This window comes from Oryza brachyantha, chromosome 3 (genome assembly GCF_000231095.2).
Source record: "Oryza brachyantha chromosome 3, ObraRS2, whole genome shotgun sequence".
NCBI lineage: Eukaryota > Viridiplantae > Streptophyta > Magnoliopsida > Poales > Poaceae > Oryza > Oryza brachyantha.
Genome location: NC_023165.2, coordinates 3,034,143 through 3,059,601, shown reverse-complemented (window position 1 = coordinate 3,059,601; position 25,459 = coordinate 3,034,143). Strand labels below are relative to the sequence as shown.

The 25,459-nt window shown below is 42.3% G+C and overlaps 4 protein-coding genes across 4 annotated transcripts; 1 reads left to right on the top strand and 3 right to left on the bottom strand.

The window, feature by feature from the left end:
• Nucleotides 1–297: 297 nt before the first annotated feature.
• LOC102721624 (major facilitator superfamily domain-containing protein 12-like) lies at nucleotides 298–4,014 on the bottom strand. Its single transcript, XM_006649397.3, has 13 exons — nucleotides 3,764–4,014; nucleotides 2,834–3,056; nucleotides 2,623–2,692; nucleotides 2,343–2,539; nucleotides 2,180–2,255; nucleotides 1,817–1,900; nucleotides 1,600–1,679; nucleotides 1,387–1,513; nucleotides 1,242–1,301; nucleotides 1,109–1,159; nucleotides 865–1,023; nucleotides 628–760; nucleotides 298–502 (listed from the first exon to the last, which is right to left on the bottom strand). The coding sequence occupies exons 2-13, from the start codon at nucleotides 2,995–2,997 to the stop codon at nucleotides 324–326; spliced, it is 1,380 nt and encodes a 459-aa protein (XP_006649460.1). The 5' UTR covers nucleotides 2,998–3,056; nucleotides 3,764–4,014; the 3' UTR covers nucleotides 298–323.
• A 4,466-nt stretch (nucleotides 4,015–8,480) lies between these two features.
• LOC102721064 (F-box/kelch-repeat protein At1g55270-like) lies at nucleotides 8,481–13,158 on the bottom strand. The gene is made up of 2 exons (XM_006651012.3): nucleotides 12,798–13,158; nucleotides 8,481–10,402 (listed from the first exon to the last, which is right to left on the bottom strand). The coding sequence occupies exons 1-2, from the start codon at nucleotides 12,861–12,863 to the stop codon at nucleotides 9,152–9,154; spliced, it is 1,317 nt and encodes a 438-aa protein (XP_006651075.2). The 5' UTR covers nucleotides 12,864–13,158; the 3' UTR covers nucleotides 8,481–9,151.
• A 1,384-nt stretch (nucleotides 13,159–14,542) lies between these two features.
• On the top strand, nucleotides 14,543–19,260 carry LOC102721344 (serine/threonine-protein phosphatase PP2A-4 catalytic subunit-like). Its single transcript, XM_006649396.3, has 11 exons — nucleotides 14,543–14,685; nucleotides 15,562–15,618; nucleotides 16,062–16,145; nucleotides 16,257–16,328; nucleotides 16,532–16,603; nucleotides 16,814–16,854; nucleotides 17,353–17,419; nucleotides 17,982–18,173; nucleotides 18,251–18,340; nucleotides 18,422–18,529; nucleotides 18,769–19,260. Exons 1-11 carry the CDS (start codon nucleotides 14,590–14,592, stop codon nucleotides 18,832–18,834), a joined length of 945 nt encoding a protein of 314 aa, XP_006649459.1. The 5' UTR covers nucleotides 14,543–14,589; the 3' UTR covers nucleotides 18,835–19,260.
• A 244-nt stretch (nucleotides 19,261–19,504) lies between these two features.
• On the bottom strand, nucleotides 19,505–23,275 carry LOC102720783 (fatty acyl-CoA reductase 2, chloroplastic-like). The gene is made up of 9 exons (XM_040522181.1): nucleotides 22,592–23,275; nucleotides 22,369–22,472; nucleotides 22,068–22,267; nucleotides 21,844–21,944; nucleotides 21,533–21,749; nucleotides 21,246–21,407; nucleotides 21,055–21,136; nucleotides 20,153–20,559; nucleotides 19,505–20,060 (listed from the first exon to the last, which is right to left on the bottom strand). Exons 1-9 carry the CDS (start codon nucleotides 22,908–22,910, stop codon nucleotides 19,829–19,831), a joined length of 1,824 nt encoding a protein of 607 aa, XP_040378115.1. The 5' UTR covers nucleotides 22,911–23,275; the 3' UTR covers nucleotides 19,505–19,828.
• Nucleotides 23,276–25,459: the final 2,184 nt, after the last annotated feature.

Below are 25,459 nucleotides of genomic sequence, written 5' to 3'. Positions count from 1 at the left end.
TAGAACCTGTACGAACAAGCTGCTGTTTTTCCACTTAAACTTCACTCAAAATTGCAACTTTGATACCATTCCACAACCTGATAACACTACCTCGACTACAAAGAAGCTTCTTTTCAAATCTAATTGAAAAAGAAGCAGGGACAGAGCTGCATTGCTACAGGCTAACAGCTTACCTCCTCTTCAGACCGAACTGAAAAGGACTCCGCAATTTCCTCTTATATATGTTCAATTCTTCTTCCCGTGATACACATACACTCAATACAGTGTGTGCCAAGAGTAGTTCCTGTAAGCATATAGCACACGGCGGCGCCGGCATGGTTGATTCAGACGAGGAGCGGAGCTTCCAATGCGGCGGAGGAATGTGGTCTCCGGGTTGGGGTGTCCTGGAGCTTCAGTGTAGAGGTGACAATCAGGGCGACGACGGCGAAGCACGAGGGAATCAGACCTGTCCCGTATCTGCTCACCGTGTTCAGGCCCCTCGTCTCACCACAACTAATGGACTCTGCAACAAGAAGAATAGCATCCCCAGTTAGTTGGTTGCAGATCAACAATTTCACCTGCAAACCCAGGAATCATGTGTTCCAGATGGTTGATGCACTGAAAGATGCAAAATTTTAGGACTGGCACCTTCGTAGGATTCAAGGACGAACAAGGCGATTCCGCACGACATCTTGTCCAAGAAGCTCAGCGAGCCGTAGACGAAGGCGCTGCCGTTCAGGTCGTCTCCTACTAGCGAGCTCTCCAGCCCAATCGTGGTGACCTGATCGCGTGTTCAGAAACACATGAGCATATGCAGAATTCTCAGATCAATCATCCCCATCACACCAGATTTGCAGAATTGACAAGCGCAGCGTTGTTCTTTACCATGACGAGAGCGTTTGCAGCTCCGATGACCATGGCAAGAGGGTACATGAGGTTGTTCCTCTGGCTCGGGAGGACGAAGACGGCGACTCCAGAGATCACCCAGAGTATTGCTCCGATTGTGAGCAAAGACTTCAGGCGCCGGCTGTTCCACTTTATCTCCTGCATTGTGCGCTTGCAAAATGTGAGGAAAAAGAGCTGAGCTTGAATTCTGGATGTCTAGAACAGTGGGTAGCAAACAGTAGACCTGGAGAACAACGGACACCAAGAAGCTGCAGCAGAATATGATGGCTGGTATCTGCATAGGCACAAAGATCATCAGAGTTGTAATGCCATAGATGGATGGTGCCTTGTATGCACAGAGGGTTTTGAAAACTCACAATTGCTTTCGAGTATTCGTTCATTCTCAGGTCTCTGGTGACATAGAACGCGATGAGCGACTGAAAACAGCAGACAAATCTGTCAGGCTAATAGTTCAGACTTCAGAGAGAACTTCGGAACTGAACTTAGGAGCAAGGTGTTAACCTGAGAAACATTTGTGATCAATCTTGCAAGCATATACAGTAGAGCAACTTGGTAGTACAAGGTCTTCTTGAACCAGTAGCCCCAGGAAATCCGAGACGATTTCTTGCAGTCAGTTCCCGACTGCAACCTGCAACACAAATTCACTCCCTTTCAGGAAACATCTTTGATGGCAATAAAATGCCTAATCCATTATTATATGCTGGAAAAGCATACGTTGGCTCCTTTGTTCCAGCATAGAACACCACCAGAAAGCAGCATCCCACAAAAATTGACACGTACGCTATCCACCGGTACTGCAGGGTAAGGAATGAACAATTTTGTAGCAAAGTTGTCAGTAGACTATGCATATAAGATGTCTCTGGTCTGTATAGTCCTTTCTTTTACTGACCAAGAACCTTAAATCTAACAACTCGCAAGGTTAGGCAATCACCTGAAGAACAATGTCTGAGCATGCCTTTGCGCTCACTAAAGCAAATACAGTTAACGCGATCCCATATAAACCAAGATTTGCCACCTGTATATGCCATTTGTAGTGACTAGTGAGAATCTTTCTCATGAGACAACAATGATTGCAGTGGTATAATAGGATTAAACAAGCAGGAATAAATTATTCGAAGTACATATCAAGTCACCTTCTATCACAAAAGGATCCTAGTAAAAAGATACTATTTTTGGAATAGAAACAATGCACTTTGTCGTGTGAAAACAAAAGATTATTATAATAACAAGAGAGTTCGATGGAAGAAATATCAGTAAAAAGTATTCCTAGTAATAATAGTATAGTTGTACTCACCATAGTGAACGCATTTCTGCAGCTAGCTAATGCTACCCGGCTTGTGGAATTCAGTGTCATGCAGTTCACCATTGACCTGAAAGAAAGAAATCATGTCAGACAAAGCCCAAACCTGATATGAACTAGATAGAAGCTTCTATCCAAGTTCAACAAGGTTAATTACATGTGTGAAACTTGTGTGGCCGCCCAGCCGATGTTGAAGACGGCAGCAAAGAAGCTGTAACCGACGGTCCTCACAAGGTAGGAATCGGTACCCAGAATGGTGCAGAGCAGGCATCCACCGAAGACAGAGGAGAAGGAGATGCCGACCAGGACTGATCCTCCGATGTGCCACAGCTTGAAGTGGCCAAATCGATCAATCTGATCATACAGCACATTGATCACATATCAGTTACTATACTTTGCCAATCAGCAATAGCAAAAGGCATCAATTCATTTAGTACCATCTCTCCCGCAAGAATCGTCATTAGGCCATCTGCAGCCTGACCAGAAAGCATCACAATAGCTGCATCCCTGAAAGAAAACCAAACCATGATAATTAACCGAGCTGGCCTGCAGCAACATCTTGCTTCAGAAAATGCAAATCTTCACCCATACAACTAATGTGATTGTGCGATGTCGTGTAGCGTGTACACAGCTAGATTGATTGATTACCTTGGAGCAAGCCCGATTTCTTGCAAGAAGAGCAGCAGGTAAGTGAACCAGCAAGCAGAAGTGATGTCATTAAGCATGTGGCCGACACCGTAGGACAGGATCGGCCACCGTCCCAGAGGCATCTGTGTCTCTGCCAGCACCTCGTCGCCCTTCGCGTCAGCCATGGCGATCGAGCGCAGAGCAGCACACCACACCAGTATCCCAATGTCTTCAGCTACGATCTCTGAATATTCAGAGGATTGCACGCATTAACATCAGGATTCAGAGAAAGCTAATACAGACAAGAGATTCCACGCCTCATGATATGCATGATTAGGAAAAACAAAGCAACTTTTATCACGCATAAGCTTCGGTTCACGCGAGCCTAGTGGTTGTAGTAACCTAAGTAACATCCAGGTCCTGGTTCAAATCCTCATGGTAGTATGAATTTCAGATTTAGAAATTTGAGAGGCTAAGTCCTTTACTTGGACTAAGTTTTCAAAGTTCTTATATACAGAGCCGGGTAAAAATACCCTTCTCTAAAGATATAAAAAAAAAAGCTTCGGTTCACGCGAGCCGCCGCGCGCACACGGCACGCAGCTCTGCTCGCGAGCGTCTCGTGCCACCGCCGCGCCGTGCAGCCGCTCCCCCACTCCCATCCCCTCCGGCGGCTGGCCGGCAACTCCCCACGGCGTGCCTGAGCCCCCCTGCTCGCCGCCATCTCGCGCCCTCGCCGCACCGGAAGCTAAGTAGGCCGTCGTAAAACTCCAAAAAGAACACAGCAATGCAGCGAGCCAGCCACCGCGGCTCGACGGCGCCGGCGGCAACACAGAAACCACCCACCCACCCACACACGCACACCAAGATCCAACAGCAAAGGAAGCACAAAACGCACGCGTACAATCCGGAGATTAATCTCAGAATTCGCATCGCATATTAATTTGCACGTACCGCGACAAGAAAGCGCGAGCGCTTTTCTTGTTTCCAGCAGGAGAAGAGGAGCGCGCGGGGGCGGGGGCGGGAACGAGGCGAACCGGATCCGGCGGGGCGAGGTATTTATAGGGACGCGCGCGCGCGAGCCCCTCGCGACGCTCGCAAGCAAGACGACGATGGCGATGGCCGATGGCGGGCTAGGGCAATAGGAGGCGGCGCCACACGAAGGCGATCGACGCCAAGTCCGCAAAATGAGAGGTTGAATTGTTTTCCTTTTCCTTTTCTTTTTTTGGCGTACTTTTTCTTAAATTAGTTTCCTGTGCTTTTACGGGTTATAAATCGCACTAATCGCGCTTCCACACCTCTGACCGCATAATAAAGATTATTGTTTAGGATTTGGGAGATACACGTGCATATACACTTTTGACTTTCCCTACCGTAAAACACTGCCTCCGTCCCAGATAATATCAATTTTTTATCACTGGTTTGTCTCAAAATAAATTTACTTTTTAGCAATAATTTTATTGAAGTATATAAAAGTAGAGAAATAAATATATTAAAAGTACATAAAGTGAAGAACAATTACACTGTGATTTGATAAAGAAGGATATTACCGTCTTTTTCTTTTTGTCTGGTTAGGTGTGGGCCGGGATCGATAAAAATAAAGTTATTTTGTGACGGAATATAGTACGAAGTAAGCATAGCTCAACTGAATAATTTATATTTTACAAAACAAATGATTATGTATCTTTTGAAACATATCCACCTAGATTCAAATCTAATATGTGCATGTGTATTCATAGGATGAGTGATAGTTTACTTTTTGTTAGGCAGGGATAGAGTTCATGTGCATGTCTTGAAAGAGGGGAGTGCCGACCTAGCTTTCTGGAAGTACTTGCAGGGTATGCGCATAGCTGCATGTGTTTAAATGGAGTGATTGTTTGATTTTTTTATGTAAAAATTTAAACGATATATTTACAAAAAATAAATAATTTATGAATAAAACTTTTATATATGTATTATTAGTAATTTAAAATACATGGCTGAAAAATAAACTTTGGTAAAACAAATGTAAAATTAACTCTAAAATTAACGTTGTAACTTTAAATTTTAGCTTATAAGCATAAGCAAAAGCAAAAAGATAGAGGTGGAAAATATGAGTACATCCAAATGTATATAAGCATCTACTTTTTGATGTGTTCCGTAATAGAAATGTGCTAAATAAATCCTAAAATCAAATAATAATCAAGACCCAAATTTTAGTGTCAAAACATCAAATTCCACAATATTTACGTGCATACACTCGTAAACATGTATTTACAAGAAAAGAGTCAAACGGCATATTTACAAATAGAAAATAATTTATGAATAAAATTTTTATATATGTGTTTATAGCGATCTAAAAGTCAAAACGGTAAAATAAGCTTTAGAGAAAAAACCTTAAAATTAACTCCAAATTTAAAGTTAAAAATTTAAATTTTCGGTTATAAGCTTAACCCAAAACCAAAATATCGGGTGCGTTTGAAAGTATACACTCATGAATACGTAATACATGTTCAAAGGGACAGTGGACAGCAGTTATCATCTCCAAACAGGATGCAAATGCGTCCTATATATGTGATCAAAGATAATAATAATAATAGATAACCGATTACTTGCTAATTGGATGCCCAAAATTCTGTACTCCCTCCATATTTTTTATATGACGCAGTTGATTTTTGAATATATGACCGTTCGTCTTATTCAAAATTTATATCTAAATAAGCAAAATTCTTAAGCATATTTAAAATTCCTATAATAACAAATCATATTATAACAAAATTATTAATAATTATATAACTTTTTTTAATAAAACAAAAGATCAAACGTAAATCTAAAAGTCAACGATATCATATAAAAAAAATATGGAGGGAGTACTAACTCGGAATGGATCGTCCTGTCAGCCTTAGGATTGCCCCAGCTAGTGCTTCCTCTCAAGGCAAACGTCGCAGCAATCCTTCCTCTCGTACGCGATGGTGTGACACACAAGAAAACTACCGAGAAGGGCTTCGACATCATCGTCGTCTTGACGGCACGATCCATTTGGAAAGAACGAAACGATAGGACTTTGAGAGTCAGACTCGACGTTGCAGGAAAAGGTGGGTTACAGCGGCAGCAGAGGAGGCTGCTGGAGCGACGATCTAGGGTAAGGTAGGAGTGGGTAGGCCTAGACACAAAAAGACCGAGACACCAAGAGATCGAACCGAATAGACCGAGACCGAGACCGAAAAGACCGAGACCGAAAAATTTGGTCCCGATCTCAGGTGGAGAAGGTGAAAGACTAAAAAATTCGGTCCGGTCTTCGGGTACCGATCTCGGGTACCCGAAATACCCGAAAAGACCGAATTCCGCTGCCTCCTCCCACCCGCCTCCCCGCCTCCTCCCGCCGGCCTCCAGGTAACCAAAATTTCGGGCACTTCGGTCGGGACCGAGACCGAGACCGAATTTCTCGGTCTTGTGTTTTTTTCGAGATCGATCGGACCCGTGTTCTGAAAGACCGAATTTTCTCTAGAGACCGAAGACCGAGAGCGAGACCGAACCGAAGACCGAACGCCCAGGCCTAGGGGTGGGAATAGGCCAAGACCCGTAGGTTCTTTTACAACCCTATTTAATTCTTAAAAAAAATTTAGTTCAAAACTCTATACAATTTTATTTTCTGAACCCGGCCCTTAAATTTTGTAGGCAAAATGATAGGGTAAGGTAGGTCTAACGGGTGAACAGTCACGTGTCCGTTCACCCCGTACAAACAGATCGATATAAAAAAAATTTATACATAGAATCTTTTTATAATTTATGTCTGTACATATAAAGTTTTATCTTTATACTATAAAATTTATGTACAGAAACATATTTTTATAGCATATAAAGCATCTAGCAAAAAAATATCTACATAAAAAATATCATCTTAAAAATATATCTACAAAGATTATATACTAAATTTTTTTATATATAATATTCGTATATTTAAAGTCTATATATAGAAGAGTTTTATATGTAAAGTTTGTATATATAAAGTGTTGATGCTCCGTCTGCAAGAGATCAGCTTTGAGCATTCCTGTTTTTATTTTTCTTTGCACTCTTTATATACCTACTGTTGTGTTGTTGGTGAAAACCTCCTGAATACTACAAGGATACACAAGTCTTATACGTATTCAAAAAAAAAAAGAAAAAGAAAAGAAGTTGATGTGTTTATTAATATCTCTGTTCATCATATATCTCATTTATATAGTTGTAGAGATTTGTTTCAATCCAATAAAAAATATCTTGCGGTACCAAATTATTTCTGATCGTTGGATCTAATAATGTACATTCTTCTCAGCTAGATCCAATGGTGAAAAACAGTTCATATGTATGGTTTTTATTGAACCGGAGCAAATCTCATAGTTGTATGGTTGTTAATTCATATGTATATATCCTCAGCATGTGCGCATTACAATCAAGCAGCTAGCTAGCACTCTGTGAATCGAGTAATCAACAAGCCATTTGAATTGTCTGGGAAAGCCATGCATTGTTGCTTGAAACATGAAAATATGTTACCAACATGCCATAAGCTTTTACTGGTTACTGCAAATATATCAGCTAATCAAAAGCTGCATGGTATTGCAGTATCGTATTGCTCATTTCATATCAGCTTTTCGGCTCTAGTTCTTTCAGGCATGCTGTGTCTCGCTGTTCCAGAGTCAAAAGAAAATAATGTGAATTCAAGAACCGATCCTTTTGTCAAAAGGTCAAATTTGGGCAAATCTCAAAAAGTCATGGAGGATTTGGTCATCCCAGAAATCAGGAACGATGAAGCAGCCTGCCTTGAATTCCAAACGCCCGATTGATTAAGCTATCGTAATCTTATGGGAAAAGTGTGCATCTGTCAGGTCTTGGTAAAGCTAATCAAACCGGCGAAAGTTTAGCAGGTAATAGGCATGCATTATTCTTCTGTCCCAGTAGCTTTCATATGTGATGTAATATTCCCTGAGCTTAATACTACTGGAGCAGTAGCTAGTTACTAGCGAAACAAGGTAGCTAACGATGTTTCATTACTGCAAAAACAGCCTACCTAAATACCTAATGCCGATGCTTTGCACCGGGCATGTGATTCTGCAGCAATCACGTAGATATTTTTTATCAGGAGATCACAAAGATCACCAGCCAAAAATCAATGTTCTTCCAGCAGGAAAAAAAAATGAGTGGATAGGTTCGAAAAAACTAATGCCAAATTGTCAAACACATGGAGCAAGTTGTGCAGTGACAAGCATCCAAGTTTTCTTCCTTCTCAGATGGATCCAAAGGGCTTTCTAACTAGATTAGGGTCAGTGTTCTAAACTGCTGACACTAATTAGCCGCCCACAGTATGTTCTTCAGAGCTTGACAATGGAGGGCATCATCCTGGGTTAGCAGCCACTGACCTGGTGTCGTTTTGCCCTGGCTTTGACTTGCATGCGAGCAGGGGATCAGCATTACAGCGAAAATATCATCGTTGACATCATCTCTGAAAATGATCGTCAAACAGCCAATCGATTTCCCAATAATTGTCATGTGCTGGATGTGATAATATTCTCTTTATCTTTCCTAGGCTGATGTTTATCAGCAATTGTCTGTAGCTTTCCTGCATTTGGTAGTATATGATATATGGAACTGCTTCAGCATCAGTGCATCACAATGCATATGAACCAAAAAAATAGAGATGCAGAGATTCGTCCACAGCAAGAGTTCAAGCGGGAATATTTTCATAAATGCACAGGTTGTCTTTTTCAGACATGACATCCATAAATCCACCAATCAGATTTCAAAACTTTCTCTGCTACATAACAGGCAAAGATTTCAAAACATCGACAATTAAGCAAATCATTTATTCGTTTGTTAACTCTAGTCGGCTGATACAACCATACAACATAGTTTTCACATGCCTAGTGAGCCGAAAGAGAGATAGACATGGTGATTAGGATGAAAGGTGGACCACCTTCCTATCCGAAAAATGTATAACAATGACAGCCCTCAATGAAACCATTGCTGCATATCTGCCTACCATCAGCAGTATCAGGCTATCAGCTCATCCAAATCAGCAAGCATCAGCACACTGAAATTATGAATACCACTGGACAAACCACCGATGCTATGGAATAGTTCTCATCCTCTTACCCTCCAGAGTTTCGCCTTGATTTCATAGACAGCCAAAGCTCCCGCTTCCTCTTCCATCCAGCAACCAGCATGTGACTTTTCCAGTACCAGAGAATGTGAGTAGGAATGAGATCAGTAAGTGTTCATATTTAGGCAAAAACCATCTTTTTGCTGGAGTACTGGCACCCATTTCAGCTTCTGATTGATGGGTCCTTTCAAAATTTGAGTATGTTCCCACTTCATGTGCAGCCATGCTCAAACTTGGAGCACTTGGCAATGGATAATGTGAGTCTTGAAATGACGACCTGAAATGGTTAGCCACAAGTTTGCAATGAAAGACCTGTGCTGGCCCTTCCGAGCAAAAATATCCCACATGTGGGCACTGTTAATCTCAATAACTGTTGGTGTGTTTGAGACATCGACAAGAGTGATGCTCATATTGTTGCGGATAATGCAAATCTTTCCATTTAGTGAGACCAAAGCTGCAGCTTCAAAAGCTCGTGAGCTGCCCAGATGGCGCCTACTGTCGATGAATCTGGTCCAAGATCGTGTATCTCCATCATAGACTCTCAGCTTGCATCCATCCCGGCAATCCGCTGAATAAAGACGTCCATTAAAGGAAATGCTTGGATTCCGCCAGCCCGCAACCATTTCATCAGCAGAGATTGACCACACGTTGGATGTTGGCATATAGACCTCACTCACAACCTGACGATGAGAATCAAGCCCTTTCAGGAACCATTTGCCATCATATACAACTCCAATAAAAGGTACCATTCCCGTGCTCATTTCACTAATTTTTGACCATCTATTCCTGTTTGGGTCATAAAATTCAGCAGATCTTAGAGTTCTCTGTATCCCTTCACACTCCCCACCGGCAACATAGAGGCGGTTGTTTATAACACAGGAACCAAAGCAGTGACGCTTTTCTAGCATATCTGGGGCTCGGAGCCATTTGTTTATTCGAGCATTGTAAAATACAACACGCCTCATAGACCCTCGGACTGGATCTTTGCCACCAAACAGGTACAGATAGCAGCCACTTAGAACAGCACAACCAAAGCCCACGGCCTCTGAATACTCTGGTGGAACTGGAGGGAGTGACTTCCACACCTGATGAACTGGGTCAAAGGCATGCCAAGAAATCTTCCGATCACGATCCCTTTTGAAGACAAAAACCCATTCTTCTGCCATGCCAAGTTTCTTACGCAAGGAGTAATAATAGTTTCCAGATAAAAGTCGGTTCCACCGTTTACAGACCAACCGGAGATTTGGGTGTTCAACTCGAGGAACTCGCATGAGACAGTTAATAGCTAGGTCATCAGGAAGGCCAGGTAGAAGTGGTGCCTGAGTCCGGCACCTCTCTTTGCGTGAGCTCCTAGACTTGCGCTTGTTTGGTTTGATGTCAGGTTGCATGCACAGCTTTGCACCAGGGACAAATTTTCTAGCACTCACAACAGTTTTAAGACCTCCATCTACCCTACAGTAACAAGAGACAGACTCTACCTGCACATGGATTAATAAATGAAGTTAGGATATGCTCATATTAACCTGAATGTGGAACAGCATGAGTTTGAAACAAGATCACAAGAAGTAACTCTCCTTTTAGCAAAGAAATAATTATCAAAGACACAGACATATCTCCCTGTCCAGATACTAGCAAAATATTGTGACCACTGCATTGCATGATGTTAATCTTTCTCATATGACTAGTAAAATACCCATGTGTTAGCAATTGATTTCACAAAAGTGTATCAAAAGATTCTAAACTTGAAAAAAAAAAGAGTTATAAGATCCCACCAACTCTGGAGGTGATAGTGGGATGGCAGGTTCATCCTCATCACTATTCACGACGTTCTTTATACTGTGTAGGAATGGAGGGAACATATCACTCAGCTGAACACCCTGGATAATGTTATTTGCTAACTTATGGATACAAGGACTTTATGTTTAAAAGGTGCAAGAGTTGGTTTGTCCTTGCTCCATTAAATCCTTGTATAAAACATTTTTAAGTGTGTCATGATTCATGAGAACTTGCAGGTACTTGTAGACTAAGGTCTAGAAGTAGAACCATCTTAGTAGGTTTTTCCTGTGATATCAATTAATAAAATATAGATGCATCATGCATTGCTATTTGCTAAATTGCTCTGATCACATATAAAAATGCATCAAATGGTACCGAGGAGGAACACCTAGATAAAATTGACAATAAAAAGTCTTAACAAATGATTTCACAAGAAAGGATAGTTTAGAATGCCAGTCATCTTCATGTTTAGATTAAACCAAAACTAAAGAAAGTAACCTTAAGCTCCTAAAACCCTACAGATCTAGATCGAAACTCAAATCACCAAGAAAATTAGAAAAACTTCAACTTTTAGTATAAACGTCCCTAGATCGGATGGAAAATCATACCACTGAACCAAAAAAAAACTTCAAACCAATAACAGAATAACCCCTAACTCTAATCCCAAACACAGGACATCAAGAAACGAAAACATGAGCTGAGGGTTGAGGCAACATCTAGGAGTGGAGGTCACCAGCGACGAAGCACACGAGTTACACTGGCGAATGGATTAGTCTCTCTGTTTCTGCTGAACCTCTCATTCTGCTGAATCCATCTCAAGACAGACAAATCGCCAAGGAGTTCTTTCTATAAAAAAGCCTCAACTAATAGCATAAAGAAAAATTGATTTATATCAAACTGGCAAACCCTGTCCAGTGTGCACATGGTTCAGTCTCATAAAGCTTTTCTTTTGAGGGAGATAAGGGGGCAAGTCTTGATTTTTTGTCATTTATTTTACTTACATGCAAAACGTTTGGGCTCTTTATCATACTGATTCTTCTTAGACCAAAAGATCAAAGGACCCTGCTTTTATTGAAAGCAGAATAATGTACTGAATTTAAATTTGTATTGCACATGCCAGCTTTCATTGGTTACAACTAGTTCACAATCTCCTTTGTATTATTACCGCTTAATGCATGCTTTGTGCTTTGATTTCAAAATTTTAAGACAGAGAAACAAATCTACTACATTGGAGTCTAGAGGTTCATATTGCACCCATCTAAAATTACAAACATCAGCATAACTGGCATTATCAAATGCGTGACAGTGCAAGAGAGCCAGCCTATACTACCTAGTCTGGTGTATACACGATCATTCCCTGGTTCAGCTATTATGGATGCTTCTTTCATACTATTGTCATATATTAGACATACCAGATATGCTAGGGTTCACCATGCTCACGATGATTAGCTTGGTCTTTACAACTAGTAAGTATAGTATTACAAAATTCACATACATTGCACAAAATGTCTACCAATAGATCAACCGCTTGTGCAGCTCATATGTCAAACATGGACCTAGGAATAGGATGATTTGCTAGTGGTACTTCCTCCATAATCCGTACCTAAAAAGACTGAGATGATGACAATTATTATATGCTAGCCTTTGAATGGGGACAGAAGAGGGGCTGAGCAAATTTTGTGATCCCACCCATGCTCTTCTAAATGTTGATGTAACAGCATTTTGAGCAACGAAATACTCATGAAGTGGCATCTGAAATTCTGCACAGCACCATGAATATTGCTTACTGCGATGCTAACAAATGAATTGATGGATACTTCACCGAGAACAACTACCAGGAACTCGAAGATGATTCAAACCTAGAGACGCTAAGAACCGAGCACTAACGGCACAGATCGAGACCTCGTCCACAGTCCATAACGAAAACGCATAAAAAGAACACCTGGTATGAACAGGAAAACCCTTAGATTTAGGAGTTCGCAGGCAAAGGTGACGCCTTTGGGCCAAGAACACTACCCCCGAGCTAAATTTACGGGCCCTGCGGCTCAAACAAGAAGTGGCGCTCTAGGGCCAAGGAACATGGGGGGCGGAACTCACCAGTGGCACGCGGACGCGGATTCCGGCCGCCGGCCGCGGCGCCGCTCCTCCGGCAGCCGCGTCCATTGTCGGATCGAGCCGAGCAGGCAAGAATCCCCACGATTCGACCCCAGGAGCCGCCTCCCTCCTCGTCGCTACAGGAGGAGGACCTTGGTTTCAAACTAGCACCAACAGCAGCAGCAGCAGTGGGAGGTCGCAGATGCAGAGATGCTCATGGGCTCCATCTCCCCACCCCCACCCCGCCGCCCTCGCTGCCACGCGCTCCTCCGCCTCCGATAGGTGAAAGCAGCTCGAGCCCTCCTCGAGCTCGCCGCCGGCGGCCAGGGTTGGTGGAGAAAGCGAGCGCTCGGGGCGAGGCGGGTTGGGGTCGGGAGAGCGGGGGAGTGAGAGAGCGGCGAGAGAACCTTGACACCGAGAATGAGAGAGAGAGAGAGGAGCGCTGGAGAGTGGAGACGGAGAAGCCGGCCTGACACGTGAGCCACCACGTCCCCTCTAGGTGGGGCCCTTCTGTCAGTGGGAGCGGAGCACGCCGTCCAGAGACTATTTAGCGAACATTCACGCGAATGGTTTTTGCGCAAACACTCGTTATTTTTTCATATGATTCCTTTCTTTTTAAAATTTTTTTTATTAACTTTATGTACGAAGTTTGCACCGTCAATGTTTATACGTATAAATTTTACATCTCTGAATCTATTTTAAACTAGGATTCAATTTCTAATATGTGTAAATTTTATACGTCTAAAGTTAATATATAAGAGAATCTATAGTCTAGCACGACTTTGTTCATTTATATAATATACTATCAATTTTTGTTCAACTCTACAATATACCCTCAACCTCCATTGCTTTTCATTTTTTTTATAATGACTGAAATACCAATATGTTAAAAACTTTCAAAATATTCAAAACATTTCAAAATTCCATTTATAAATATTTCATGTAAATCATGTAAAAATTGGCTAGAAACTTAGAATTTGATAGTTCATATTTTTCTCTCCAAATTTTATAAGTATTCAACACATGGGTATTTTAGTCATTATAAAAAAAATTGAACATTACTCACAGAGGCTATCTGACGACGATGATAAATCATAAAAGTTAAACAAAAATTAATAGCATATTGTAAAACAATAATGAAGTTAGTAGAAAATCGTAAATTGGATAAAAATCAGTGATATATAATGTTTTTCTGTTTATATATCCAAATTTATACGGGTTACTTTAGTAAAGTGTTCGCATGAAAGCTATCCGCGCGAACGTCGGCTTCACCTGAAGAGCGTGGCGTTTGGCGAGTCGGACGATTGGAGAGGAAGGGAAGCCCGGAATGGGCTGTGGGCCACCGTGGCATGTGAGTACTTGGATGATGGGCCCACGTGTCGGACAGACAATCCGTGGGCTTCCTCTCCAGCACGCGAGGCTGCTGACGTGGCGGGCCCACGCGCCGTCCAACCTGTCAGCGACGGCCAGCGCAGTCCCTCCCCTCCACCGGAGCCACACGCTGCTTCTCACGCACCGCGCGCGTGGGCCCCACCCCGAGGCGACGGGGTGGCCCACGTGTCAGCCCGGCCTCGCCTCGCCGTCCAGTACTCTCTCTCTCTCTCCCCGTGTCAAGTTTCTCTCTCCGCTCTCTCTCACTCCCCCGCTCGCTCTCCCAATCCGCCTCGGCCCGAGCGCGCGCTCGCTCGCTCTCTCTCTCCACCGCCCCTCGCCGCCGGCGACGAGCTCGAGCGAGCTGCTCACCTCCCGGAGGCGGAGGAGCGCGCGGCAGCGGGGGCGGGGTGGGGGTGGGGAAATGGAGCCCATGAGCGTGGACGGAGGCGGGGGATGCGGGGGCCTGGACACGCAGATCGAGCAGCTGATGCAGTGCCGCCCGCTCGCCGAGCAGGAGGTGAGATTTCACCTTCCCTACCGGTGCTTCCGGATTCTCCGTTTCGGTTTCTCGTTCGTTCGGCCGGCGCCGGCTCAGCGGCGTGCCCGATCTGGGGAGTGGTTGGGGCCTTGGGGGGCGTTGATCTGTTACGAGGGGGTTCCTAGGGTTTTTTCGGGGCGTGTTGGGTGGGGGATTTGAATTTGGCGTGTGATCCGGTGATTCGCGAGCGGTTGATGCCCACCTTTTGTTGTATGCTTGGTGATTCGTCGGGTTGGAGAGATGATAGGAGTACTTGCGAGGGCAACTTGGAAGTTGGAACATTTCGATGTCATGATCCAGATTTGCTTGATGGTAATACATCCGTGGGGATAGTCGCGGGAAGTAGCATAAAGAATGGAAATTTACAAGCACATGTCGGCACAACTGCCTTTTGTTTTGATTGCAATTTGGGTTCACCGTTCCCATGTTTATCACCTGTAGGATAGGATATATACACATGCGTTGATTTGCATGGGCGGTTGACAAAAAATAGGAACATTTGAGGGGCATAAATGTCTAGACAACTGATGTTCTTAGAGCAGGTACAATAGCAAGACTATAAGCTAGGCGCAAACATATTTTAAAGAGATAAGAAAAGAGAGAGAAGAGCAGCTGGCTACATATCTGGCTAGAGATATCTGGCTCTACAGATATGTAGCCAGCTGCAGCACAGACTTCAAGACGTCATTTGTGTATGACAAGCGGAACAAGATAATATATGTTTTTAGGTAACTATTGTATGAATTGGCTATTAGATTGACTATAAATGATTTGAAGCTAGTAGTTGGCTATACTATTGAACTTGCTCTTATATTCCTGGAATCTTCGTCTGTTCTAATGGCCCCAGAATTGCAGGTTAAAGCACTGTGCGAGAAGGCCAAGGAGATATTGATGGAGGAAAGCAATGTTCAGGTATCGCATACTATCAGTTCTCTTCACAGTGTTATGCTGGGTGCCTTTTAGCATAGGTGTGGCAAGATTTCCTTATTGCTACTTCAATGGTTGTTTGAACTTTTATGTACTACGGTTTTGGCTTTGCACTTGAGCAATGATACTTTGTGGTGTTACTCAAGATAGTTGGTACCTTCACATGTTTTACTCATACATTTTGGTGCTTTTCAATCCAACAATAGGTGTGCCAATGCCAATGCTGATGACTAAAATAAAGACAAGGATTCAAGTACCTCCTCTTTTAGATTACTGAGCTTTGTTCCATAGAATTTCAGATAGTCAATAGTATGTGCTAATATAGCTCTGTTAAGGTGTTCTCCAAATATTTACATGCTCTGTTCCATGGTGAGGTAGAAAGGTTGACAGGCATTGGTTTTAAGGTTTTGCATTTGTTTGTTATGCAGCCTGTCAAAAGCCCAGTAACAATTTGCGGTGATATTCACGGACAATTCCATGATCTTGTAGAACTTTTTCGGATTGGTGGGAAGGTACTGTTTGTGTTCACTGTCTTCCTTTTTTACCTACCATACTTTAAAACCATATACATTCAATATTCCATTCTCAAAGATAGCTAATGGATTTGTTCTCTGTTGTTTCAGTGCCCAGATACTAATTATTTATTTATGGGGGATTATGTGGATCGTGGCTATTACTCTGTTGAGACTGTTACTGTAAGAGTTAACCTACTTGTTTTCTTTGATGAGTATTTATATACAGTTTTGCATGAGTTGCCAAGTTACACATACCAGGTCTATTTGTTCTTGTTGGCCAACAACAAAAATTTATTACTCGAATTTTTTCAAATATATCAAATATTTTATGTTTGAGACCATGTTATGTGTAAAAGCATTACTGAATGGTATTACTTATCCAGCTTTTGGTAGCACTGAAGGTGCGTCATCCACATCGGATTACAATCCTTCGCGGAAACCACGAGAGCCGGCAGGTGCTGTTTAATATTGTTTTCTCATTGCCTATGCCTGAAATTGGCCACCATTGTCTCTCTTGATTATAAATTTGAGCAAATTTATCTGTTTTGAATTATTGTGGTTCCTGTTTAGCACAGTTATTTATTGTGGTTTGACTGTCATAATGGTGAATAGTGAACTACTTATGTCAATGTTAAACTGAAAATATAGTTTTATGATGATTGCAGATCACGCAGGTTTATGGATTCTACGACGAATGTTTACGAAAGTGAGTTTATTTAGGTGCTTAATGAAAATTAATCTTAATCCTATTTCAGGTCGAGCATATTAGCTGTTCAGAATGCACTATATCATTGCTGGCATGGCAGAAATTCTTTGCTTGTTCTATCTGATCCTAGAGTTATGTGGGACACTGGGACTTACTGACTTACTGTCATTGTCTCATTGTAATAGACAACCGTGCCAAGTGTTGGCATATATGGAGGCATCGTATGCCTTTTTTTTCCTGTCTCCACAGTGGTAGATAGGTTTTATGTTGATTATATATTAGGGTTCTTTACCATATGAATCTAGCTGTTTGCTCATTTCTTCTGGTAGTACATATAATTAATTCAGTATGCCTAGGAACTGCTATGCTTCAAACAAAATAATAATATTATTTGTTAGTTTATGGAAGTGAAATTGGCAACAATGATTTGCTGCTAGATGTGTAAAATGAAGTCATATACCATTTTTATTTCTGCTGTTGACCCTTCTTTCAAACCAGGTATGGCAATGCAAATGTATGGAAGATATTCACAGATCTTTTTGATTATTTTCCATTGACGGCACTGGTATGTACCCTGAAACTGGGGCCTCCTTTTTTTTTATTTAGTTTTTGGCTTATCCTATCATTTCTAAGTATCTATCTTGCTCTTCCTTTTTTTTGCATTTATTGCATGGTACCTATTTCAATACGGAAGCCTAGTTTGTTTTCATATATATGATAACTACTGATTGTATATCGCCACCTGCAGACTTGATAGCTGGGAACTTATCGATGAGGCATGACTAATGTCTTTACCTTGTGAAAGAATGCGACATATCATACATTATGTATTTACAGCTGCATAATTGAAATTCCTTGGCCATTTGGGAGTTGTGTGACATCATACCAAGTTGCTAACAGTGCTGTTCCCTCTGGTAGATCTTTGGATTTTCAATTGTATGGATGCATTATTTGAATCATATGAAGTGGACACCAATAACCATTTAATATAGCACATAAAACATTTTTTATACTGCAAAGTTGTTAGCCTTACCATAAAATAAATGCATTCCATCCTCTCAATAAACGCGTATTCTCAGCATTATGCATCAATGGACCATGTTGATATTTTCTTTATGTTCTTGAAGGTGGAATCTGAAATTTTCTGCCTGCATGGTGGTTTATCTCCGTCAATTGAGAACCTTGATGGTGTGCGTAGCTTAGATCGTGTCCAAGAGGTTCCACATGAGGGACCTATGTGTGATCTTCTATGGTCTGATCCAGATGATCGCTGTGGTTGGGGCATCTCTCCTCGTGGTGCTGGCTACACTTTTGGCCAGGTACTACACTGTCTTGGTTTTTTTTTAGCTACAGGCTTTTTAGTTATATTCTGTTCATTGTTTCTTTTGTGTTCCAGGATATATCTGAGCAATTCAATCATACCAACAATCTCAAACTTGTAGCTCGGGCTCATCAACTAGTTATGGAAGGATATAATTGGGCTCATGTAAGCTTCATGAACCTTTGGATACTTTATCAGGTGCATTGTGCAAGTAATATGTCATAATTTTTCACTATGGACATACAGGAACAAAAAGTTGTGACTATATTTAGTGCTCCAAATTATTGTTACCGATGTGGGAATATGGCATCCATTTTGGAAGTTGATGACTGCAACAGCCATACATTTATTCAGGTGATTACCACTTCCTTTCTTTGCAACTACTTTCCAGCTTCCTTGTTCCATTTGGGGTTCATCCTGTTAATCATGTAATGCGTCCTGGTCTAATGGCTTAACTGTAAGGTGTCCAAAATCTGAAATGAAGTGTTGATGCTTCCCTCAATTCATTAACAAGAAGTATCCTGAATTCGGATAATTAGCTAAATTGCATATCCTGTAATTGGCTACTCATGTTGGTTTCCCATTATTTGCAGTTTGAGCCCGCTCCTAGGAGAGGTGAGCCTGATGTGACACGGAGGACGCCTGATTATTTCCTTTGAGTTAATGGTACTACCATGTGTGAGCTTGTGTTGCGATAGTCGATGCCGGTCGGTGATACTTTACTGGACTGTGAGAACTGCGCATGGGCCAACCAACAATAATAAGGGAGCACCACTCTCCCCTCTGTAGAACTTGACCCTCCATTGGTCAAAGCAAGAGATGCTGCTATCCTGAAACAAACCTGAAACAAAACAAGTGCCATGCTCATGCAGCCATGCCTGAGTTTTTTTAGGTGATAAAAAGGCCCACACATCCTCACCCTTCCCTTTTAGGCATTTTACAGATGAAATCTACTGGCAAAGGACTGAAACTCTTATTTGTATTTTGTAGCGTAAGCATGTATTGATAGTCTTGTAATTTGTATCATCGATGTCAAAGACACCTAATCTTCCTTTAGTGGAGTAGTATTCCGAATTTTGGGGATTTTTTGCAGTGCACATCGGTCCTTTTCCCCATTCAGATATGTTCTTCGTATTTGGCGTTAAATTTCGTTTGTCTACTCTACTGAATAAATGTTTAACACAAAATAAATGTGCTATATATACACAAAATAGCAATACTTTTAACACAAAATAAATGTGCTATACACACACATATAATAGTGGATTTAATAAAACTAATTTTGTGTCGTGGATAAAAGTATATTTTTTTCTATAAACTTAGTGAAAGTGTCTTATAATGCGAAAGCATTATGAATTAAGCGCATCTTTTGTAAATCCTGTTAAATTAACTCCCAGCTTTTGCTGTCATTACCTTTGATAGAAAATGACATATCTATAATGTGATGTGGAACAAGCGTGATTACACCCCCTCACATCAACCTTAAATACTGCTAATACGAACCAATAAATTCACATGGTAACCTTCATGGAGGAACGAAACGGAGCTGCAGCAGCAACATCATCATCGGGTCACGGCATAGCAACAATTCTAAGCCTAGTGTACACGCCGCGGCGCATGCATGCATCCCCTAGCTTTCTCCTCCGGCGCCGTTCAGACGGGGGCGCCGGCGAGCAGCGAGGCGTTTGACGACGACGACGACGCGGCGGCGCCGGCGCCGGGGCCGGCGGCGCCCCTCCCCTTCATGACGTGCTTCCTGAGCCCCGGGATGTGCACGTTGGTGATGTAGTCCGTCCAGTCGATGCTCCGCACGTCGAAGTGGAACTGCGTCTTCTCCGCCTCCGACATCTCCGCGATCATCGCCTCCGTGTTGCCATTGTCGAACCTGCATTGCATTGCGTTGCGGCCGGCGAGCTCATGAGCATCGTCGTATGCATCATCCATGGCGAGGCGAGGCGAGCACGAATGATCGATCACCTTCCGCCGTAGAAGGTGTAGGGCTGGTAGATGCTGCCGAGGTGGACGGTCTGCTCGACGGACTTGGCGCAGAGCTCGCGCACGCGCTGCGACAGCCTCTCATCCCCGGCGCCGGCGAGCCGGGTGCTCCGCAGCAGCGCGTCCGTCTCGACGTAGCTGGCGAACTGCTCCATGCTGTCGAACAGCCGCATCGGCGGCACGTGGATGGGCCGCCCCGCCGCGTCGCTGTACGGCGCCCTCGTGAAGTGCTGGAAGAGGAACCGGCTCAGCTCGCCGAACACCAGCGGGTTCACCGTCGACGACGCCACGTGGTACACCTGCATCCCCTCCGCCGCCGCCGCCGCCCCGCCGCGCCCGTGCTTCGCCATCGACGCCAGCGTCGCGTTCACCACCATGTCCGCCGGAACCTTAATCACAAACACCATCGTTTAATTAAGTTAACAAACTATTATGTCCATTCCAACTTCCTGTTTTTGACTAAATTTATTTGTATAATAATAAATCTATACGCATATACAAATAGTTTTTTTTATCATCCTTAAAAAGTGGGGTACCTTGAGGTACTAAAAATTTGTACTAAAATTCTTGGTACCTTAAAGATATTTTTTAAAAATGATAAAAAACCCCATATACAAGATATGACCAATTTTACAGTCGTTAAGTAGTACTGAGAGATATCAAAATTTTAGTATAAAATTTGGTAAAGAATTTTAATACCATCCAGTACTTTCTTAAGGACAGTAAAATTACTCACAAATTATATACATTAATATATGAATGAATTTAGACATAACCAGAAAATCTTATAATTGAGAACGGAAGGAGTACTCCTTAATCGCAATTAGCGAGTAATGCATGTGCTTCTCATAGATCAATTAATGAATCATCTTCTTAATTAGTACCACGTCAAGAACACCCTCCGGATCGGCGAGGAACCCACTCAGCTGGCCTTTGCCGTAGTACAGCACAACGGGATCCATCATCCTGATCAAGCTCAATTAATTTTCCAAATTAATGTCAATACATCACAAAAATGAAGCTACTACTAATTAAGATGATAAAGAATAATACCAGTAGCGATTATTATCTGTACCTGTTGCCTTCCATCCAACCAGGGAATGGGTCGCTCCAGGTGCTCTCGATGACGCTAGGCCTGATGGTGACCACCGGTATGTCTCCTCTCATGCTGTTGATCACCATCTCTCCCATGGCCTTGGTGAACACATAAGTGTCTTGCCAACCATGGAGTTTCGCCCTACAAAACCACACACAGATTCTGTGATTAATCATGTGTGCAATGGCTTAATCTGCGGTTGCAACTTCAGACTTAGAAGTTAGAACATGAACATAAACATTTAATTTCTGGCATTACTTGTGTACCTCTCTAATCCTAACTCTTTCATTTCTTCAGAGAAAGAAGCCGAGTCATCAGAGTGTCTCCTGTGGTCAAAAGCTAGCTTGATCTCTGCTTCGATATCGAGAATGGTGTTCTTGTGTTCTTCAGAATCTGAAGACGACCCCAGCTCCTTGGCTATGGTGTCACCCAGCCGAAATGGCTTCTCCAGCACCACACCTTGCCTCTGCCCGTTCACATATGCTGATTGGCAAACATGAAATGCAAAATCTAAGCTTTTTTGCTGGAGATAATGCCAAGATTTACAGCACAAGAGGTTTTTGTTTGGCATCCTGACCTGTCGACACTTGCAAGAACAGCTTCAGCCTTCGAAACCGCTGCGCGAAGCTCATTATCCTGAATGGCCCCACGGTGTTGATGTCCATAGCAACATCGTACCTGAAATTGAAGCAATTACAACAATGATCATTCATGTGATTAATAAATACATGGAGTGATCCAAAGAAGTCATCTTTGGATCAACACTGTAGTAGTACAGATTGCAGAGCATTGTGACTGAACCTCTCATCGAAAGTGGTGTTTGCTGCTGAGTTCACGATGATGTCAACCTCTTCAGCGATCACACTGGCTAGCTCTGGGGCGATGCCAACGTTGGCTTCTCTGACATCTCCAACCACAGGAACCAGCTTTCTTGCGACGAAGCTGTGGTAGTCCTTGCCATGGATTTCCTGCAGACACCTGAACAATTCTGTGTCCACAACCTGCAGCACATCAAGCAATGACAAGAACTATAGTCAAGCAGATGAACAGAGAGTACAGTAAGTAGCAACAAGTATTTCTCTGAAGTGAGACGGATGGTTGCCTCGTTCTGCAATCGTTTCAGTGCTGCGTCGCTGTCCTTCGCCTTGATCAGCACGTATATCTTGCCAACATCGGGGTTCGTTCGCAAGATTTTCTCGATGAGAACTGACCAAGATTATCACGGGGGGTGAAAAGAAATCAAGAACAGGTCGCAAGAACACGCGAGCTGCTGCGTTGGATGATCTCTCCAACGAAAAAAAAAAAGAAGAATTAAGAGATGATACCTTTCGCCAGGAACCCAGTTCCGCCGGTGATGAGGAAGTTCTTGCCGCCGAGGAACTGCGCGATCCCAATGCCGTCGGCGTGAACCTCCGACGCCGCCGGGGACCCGGCTCCTGAGTTCTTGCCGCGCACGGAGGAGGACGACGACGAGGAGGAGACGCAGCACGCCACGCCACCACTGCTCCCCTTCCTCCTCGATGGCAGCGCAACTGGAAGCACGCTTCTGCCATGACCCCGGTTGCCGCTGACAGCAGCAAAACCCTGTCGTTTCGCGGCGGCGGCGGCGGCACGGGATAGGTTCACGCATGAACTCATCCCCATGGCCGCCTGACGAGAGGAAGAAGAAGAAGAAGAAAGGTACGTTCTTGGTACAAATCCAAGCGAAGCCAAGCCAAGCAAAGCAACGATCAAAGCTTGGTTGCAAGTGTAGAAGCTTGGTAGGTGTGCGTGTGCTGCAGGCAAGCAAATCTACTTCCTTCCTGCCTGTGCCAAACTGCCAATCACCTGAGCTGAGAGAGCTAATCTGGATGGAGCTAGCTGCAGGTTAGTCACCTACAAGGCCAAGCAGGGCAAACTGAATCGATCGAGCAGAGCAGAGAAACGTTGAGTTCTCAGAGGCTTTAAAGTTGCTGTCTTTGGTGAAGCTAAGGCTAGCGTCAGTCTTGCAGATGCAGCAGCAGGAGGAGGAGGCCATCTTTTTGCCGCTAATCAGAGAGGAAATTTATAACGCTACCGAGTCTTTGGGCATTGGCATGCAAAGCTCGTGCAATTCTTGGAATGCAGCAACAAACCTAAGGAGGTAGTAGCAGTAGCAGTTGCCTACAAACCAAGTTCATGCAAAACTCCAGTGCACCTGCAGCCCAAGTTGCTTGTTTGTTGCCAGCAACCATCTTGCATTATGGATACCATCATACCAACATGAATACTGTATCCAACAGCATGGTTCAGAGTTTACAAGAAAAAGAAAAAAAGATATAGAACCGTTTAGTACAAGAAGATGGAGTTAATAGTTTTTTTTATGATCTATTTTATTATTAACAGTACTTTGCACATGATTTATGATTTTTTCGTATCTGCACTGAATTTTTAAATGAAACGGATAATCAAACTTCATATCTAAAAGTAAACATGGTGATCTATTAAAAAACGAAAGGAAGGGAGTGCAAACAAAGCCCTCCGGTTAAGCCACATCGCTGGGAACTAATAGCCTTTCGATTTCAACTTATAAATCCATTTGGCCGACAGATTTGCAGCTACAAGGCCGTAGATTCGAACTGATTTTGTTTCATTTGATTACAAGCCGCGTGAATAATCCTCTCTCCTTTCTGAAATCCTCTCCCCACGTCGTGTTGAAGCTGGCAACAAACAGGGAGATTCAGGAAGCACCGGAATTTATATTTTGTATATGTTCATGCCTCCTCTGTATTGATTCTTATGTGTACCCGTGCTTAAAATACAGAGTTTTGAAATGCTTGCTCTGTGACGATTCTTTGTTTAGGGAGAAAAAACTAGTACAACATTGTCACGATTTTGTGTTTGATTGGATCAGCAAGATCGTCTTTGATAGTCATCTTAGTTTTTGCCTCAAAAAATCATCTTAGTTTATATCTTGTGTAATTTGAGGTGGTGATTTCTAGATAAAGGATGATGTGATTTGAATCTGTATTCATGGCTGCTAGCTTTTCAATGAATATTCTTTCCTTGTATTACTGACCATTTAGCTGTTAGTATATGGTTTAGATGTTAAATTTCCATTTATATAATTTCAGAGTAAATTTCAGAAAGCTACATATACATTGACAAAATTATAACAAAACTATAGATTTGGTTTTGTGAAATATCATTGTCATGGTTAGATTTGATGTTAAACGTACAGTTTAAACAACTTGTTTGCCAAATTTATTCTTATCCCTGTGTACCTCTCTATTTTCTTGATGACTGATGCTTGAAGGAAGGGAAGTAGCAGCACTTCTTGCACGTCATGATATCTCACATTCTCACATGCTCAAAAGGGTAGATGGATTGTAATCAAATCATGTGAAGGATGCCTTGCACCAATAATTTATTGCAGTTCTTCTTTCTTATGATAATATTAATGAACTTCATCTACGCATTATATGTTGATGCTTCGCTATAGTATGTTTAGCGAAGATGCAGCCAAGCTTTTTGTTGTACAACATGATACTAGTGATGTTTAGGGCATCCCAGATGCTCACATCATTCCTCAGCTATTAGAAGATAACAAGTTTGTACTTGTAAAATATTTAAAGCTAATATATATCCCAATATCTAGTCTGATATCATTGGCATCAATAACTGTTGCTATTCTTTTTCACACCAATCTGTTTATTAACTCACATTTCAGAAGTTTTTCATTGCTCCAACATAATTGTATTTATTTGGAAAGGATCAAATATTGAGCTAGTACTACCTCAGTCCACAAATATAAGAGATCATGGCTACAATTTCATATAGTTATAGAGTTCTACTCCCTCCGTTTCACAATATAAGACTTTCTAGCTATGTTTAGATTCATATAGATGCTAATGAATCTAGACATATATATAGATTATATATATTCATCAATTGATAAATTTAGATAAGACTAGAAAGTGAAACGGAAACAGAGATAAAGGCCGCGTTCGGTGGGGCAAGTTAGTTATCTTATTCCTTTTTTCCGCGAGTACGCTTTCCGAACTACTAAACAGTGTATTTTTTGCAAAAAAATTTTATAGGAAAGTTATTTAAAAAATCATATTAATCTATTTATTATTTTTTTAATAATTAATAATTAATTAATCATGTACTAATCTATTACTACGTTTTCCAACGTGCCAGAAGTAAGTTACCTTCTCCCTCCACGCCAAACA

Coding starts and splice junctions, on each gene's coding strand:
- LOC102721064 (XM_006651012.3), bottom strand. CDS start 12,863: ATGGACGCGGCTGCCGGAGGAGCGGCGCCGCGGCCGGCGGCCGGAATC. Junction 10,403..12,797: donor TCCGCGTCCGCGTGCCACTG/GTGAGTTCCGCC, acceptor ATCCATGTGCAG/GTAGAGTCTGTCTCTTGTTA.
- LOC102721344 (XM_006649396.3), top strand. CDS start 14,590: ATGGAGCCCATGAGCGTGGACGGAGGCGGGGGATGCGGGGGCCTGGAC. Junction 16,604..16,813: donor GAAACCACGAGAGCCGGCAG/GTGCTGTTTAAT, acceptor TGATGATTGCAG/ATCACGCAGGTTTATGGATT. Junction 18,174..18,250: donor CTGGCTACACTTTTGGCCAG/GTACTACACTGT, acceptor TTTGTGTTCCAG/GATATATCTGAGCAATTCAA.
- LOC102721624 (XM_006649397.3), bottom strand. CDS start 2,997: ATGGCTGACGCGAAGGGCGACGAGGTGCTGGCAGAGACACAGATGCCT. Junction 1,901..2,179: donor GCAGAAATGCGTTCACTATG/GTGAGTACAACT, acceptor TGGCATATACAG/GTGGCAAATCTTGGTTTATA. Junction 1,160..1,241: donor ACGAATACTCGAAAGCAATT/GTGAGTTTTCAA, acceptor GTGCCTATGCAG/ATACCAGCCATCATATTCTG.
- LOC102720783 (XM_040522181.1), bottom strand. CDS start 22,910: ATGGGGATGAGTTCATGCGTGAACCTATCCCGTGCCGCCGCCGCCGCC. Junction 21,408..21,532: donor AAAGAGTTAGGATTAGAGAG/GTACACAAGTAA, acceptor GTGGTTTTGTAG/GGCGAAACTCCATGGTTGGC. Junction 20,061..20,152: donor TACACCTTCTACGGCGGAAG/GTGATCGATCAT, acceptor AATGCAATGCAG/GTTCGACAATGGCAACACGG.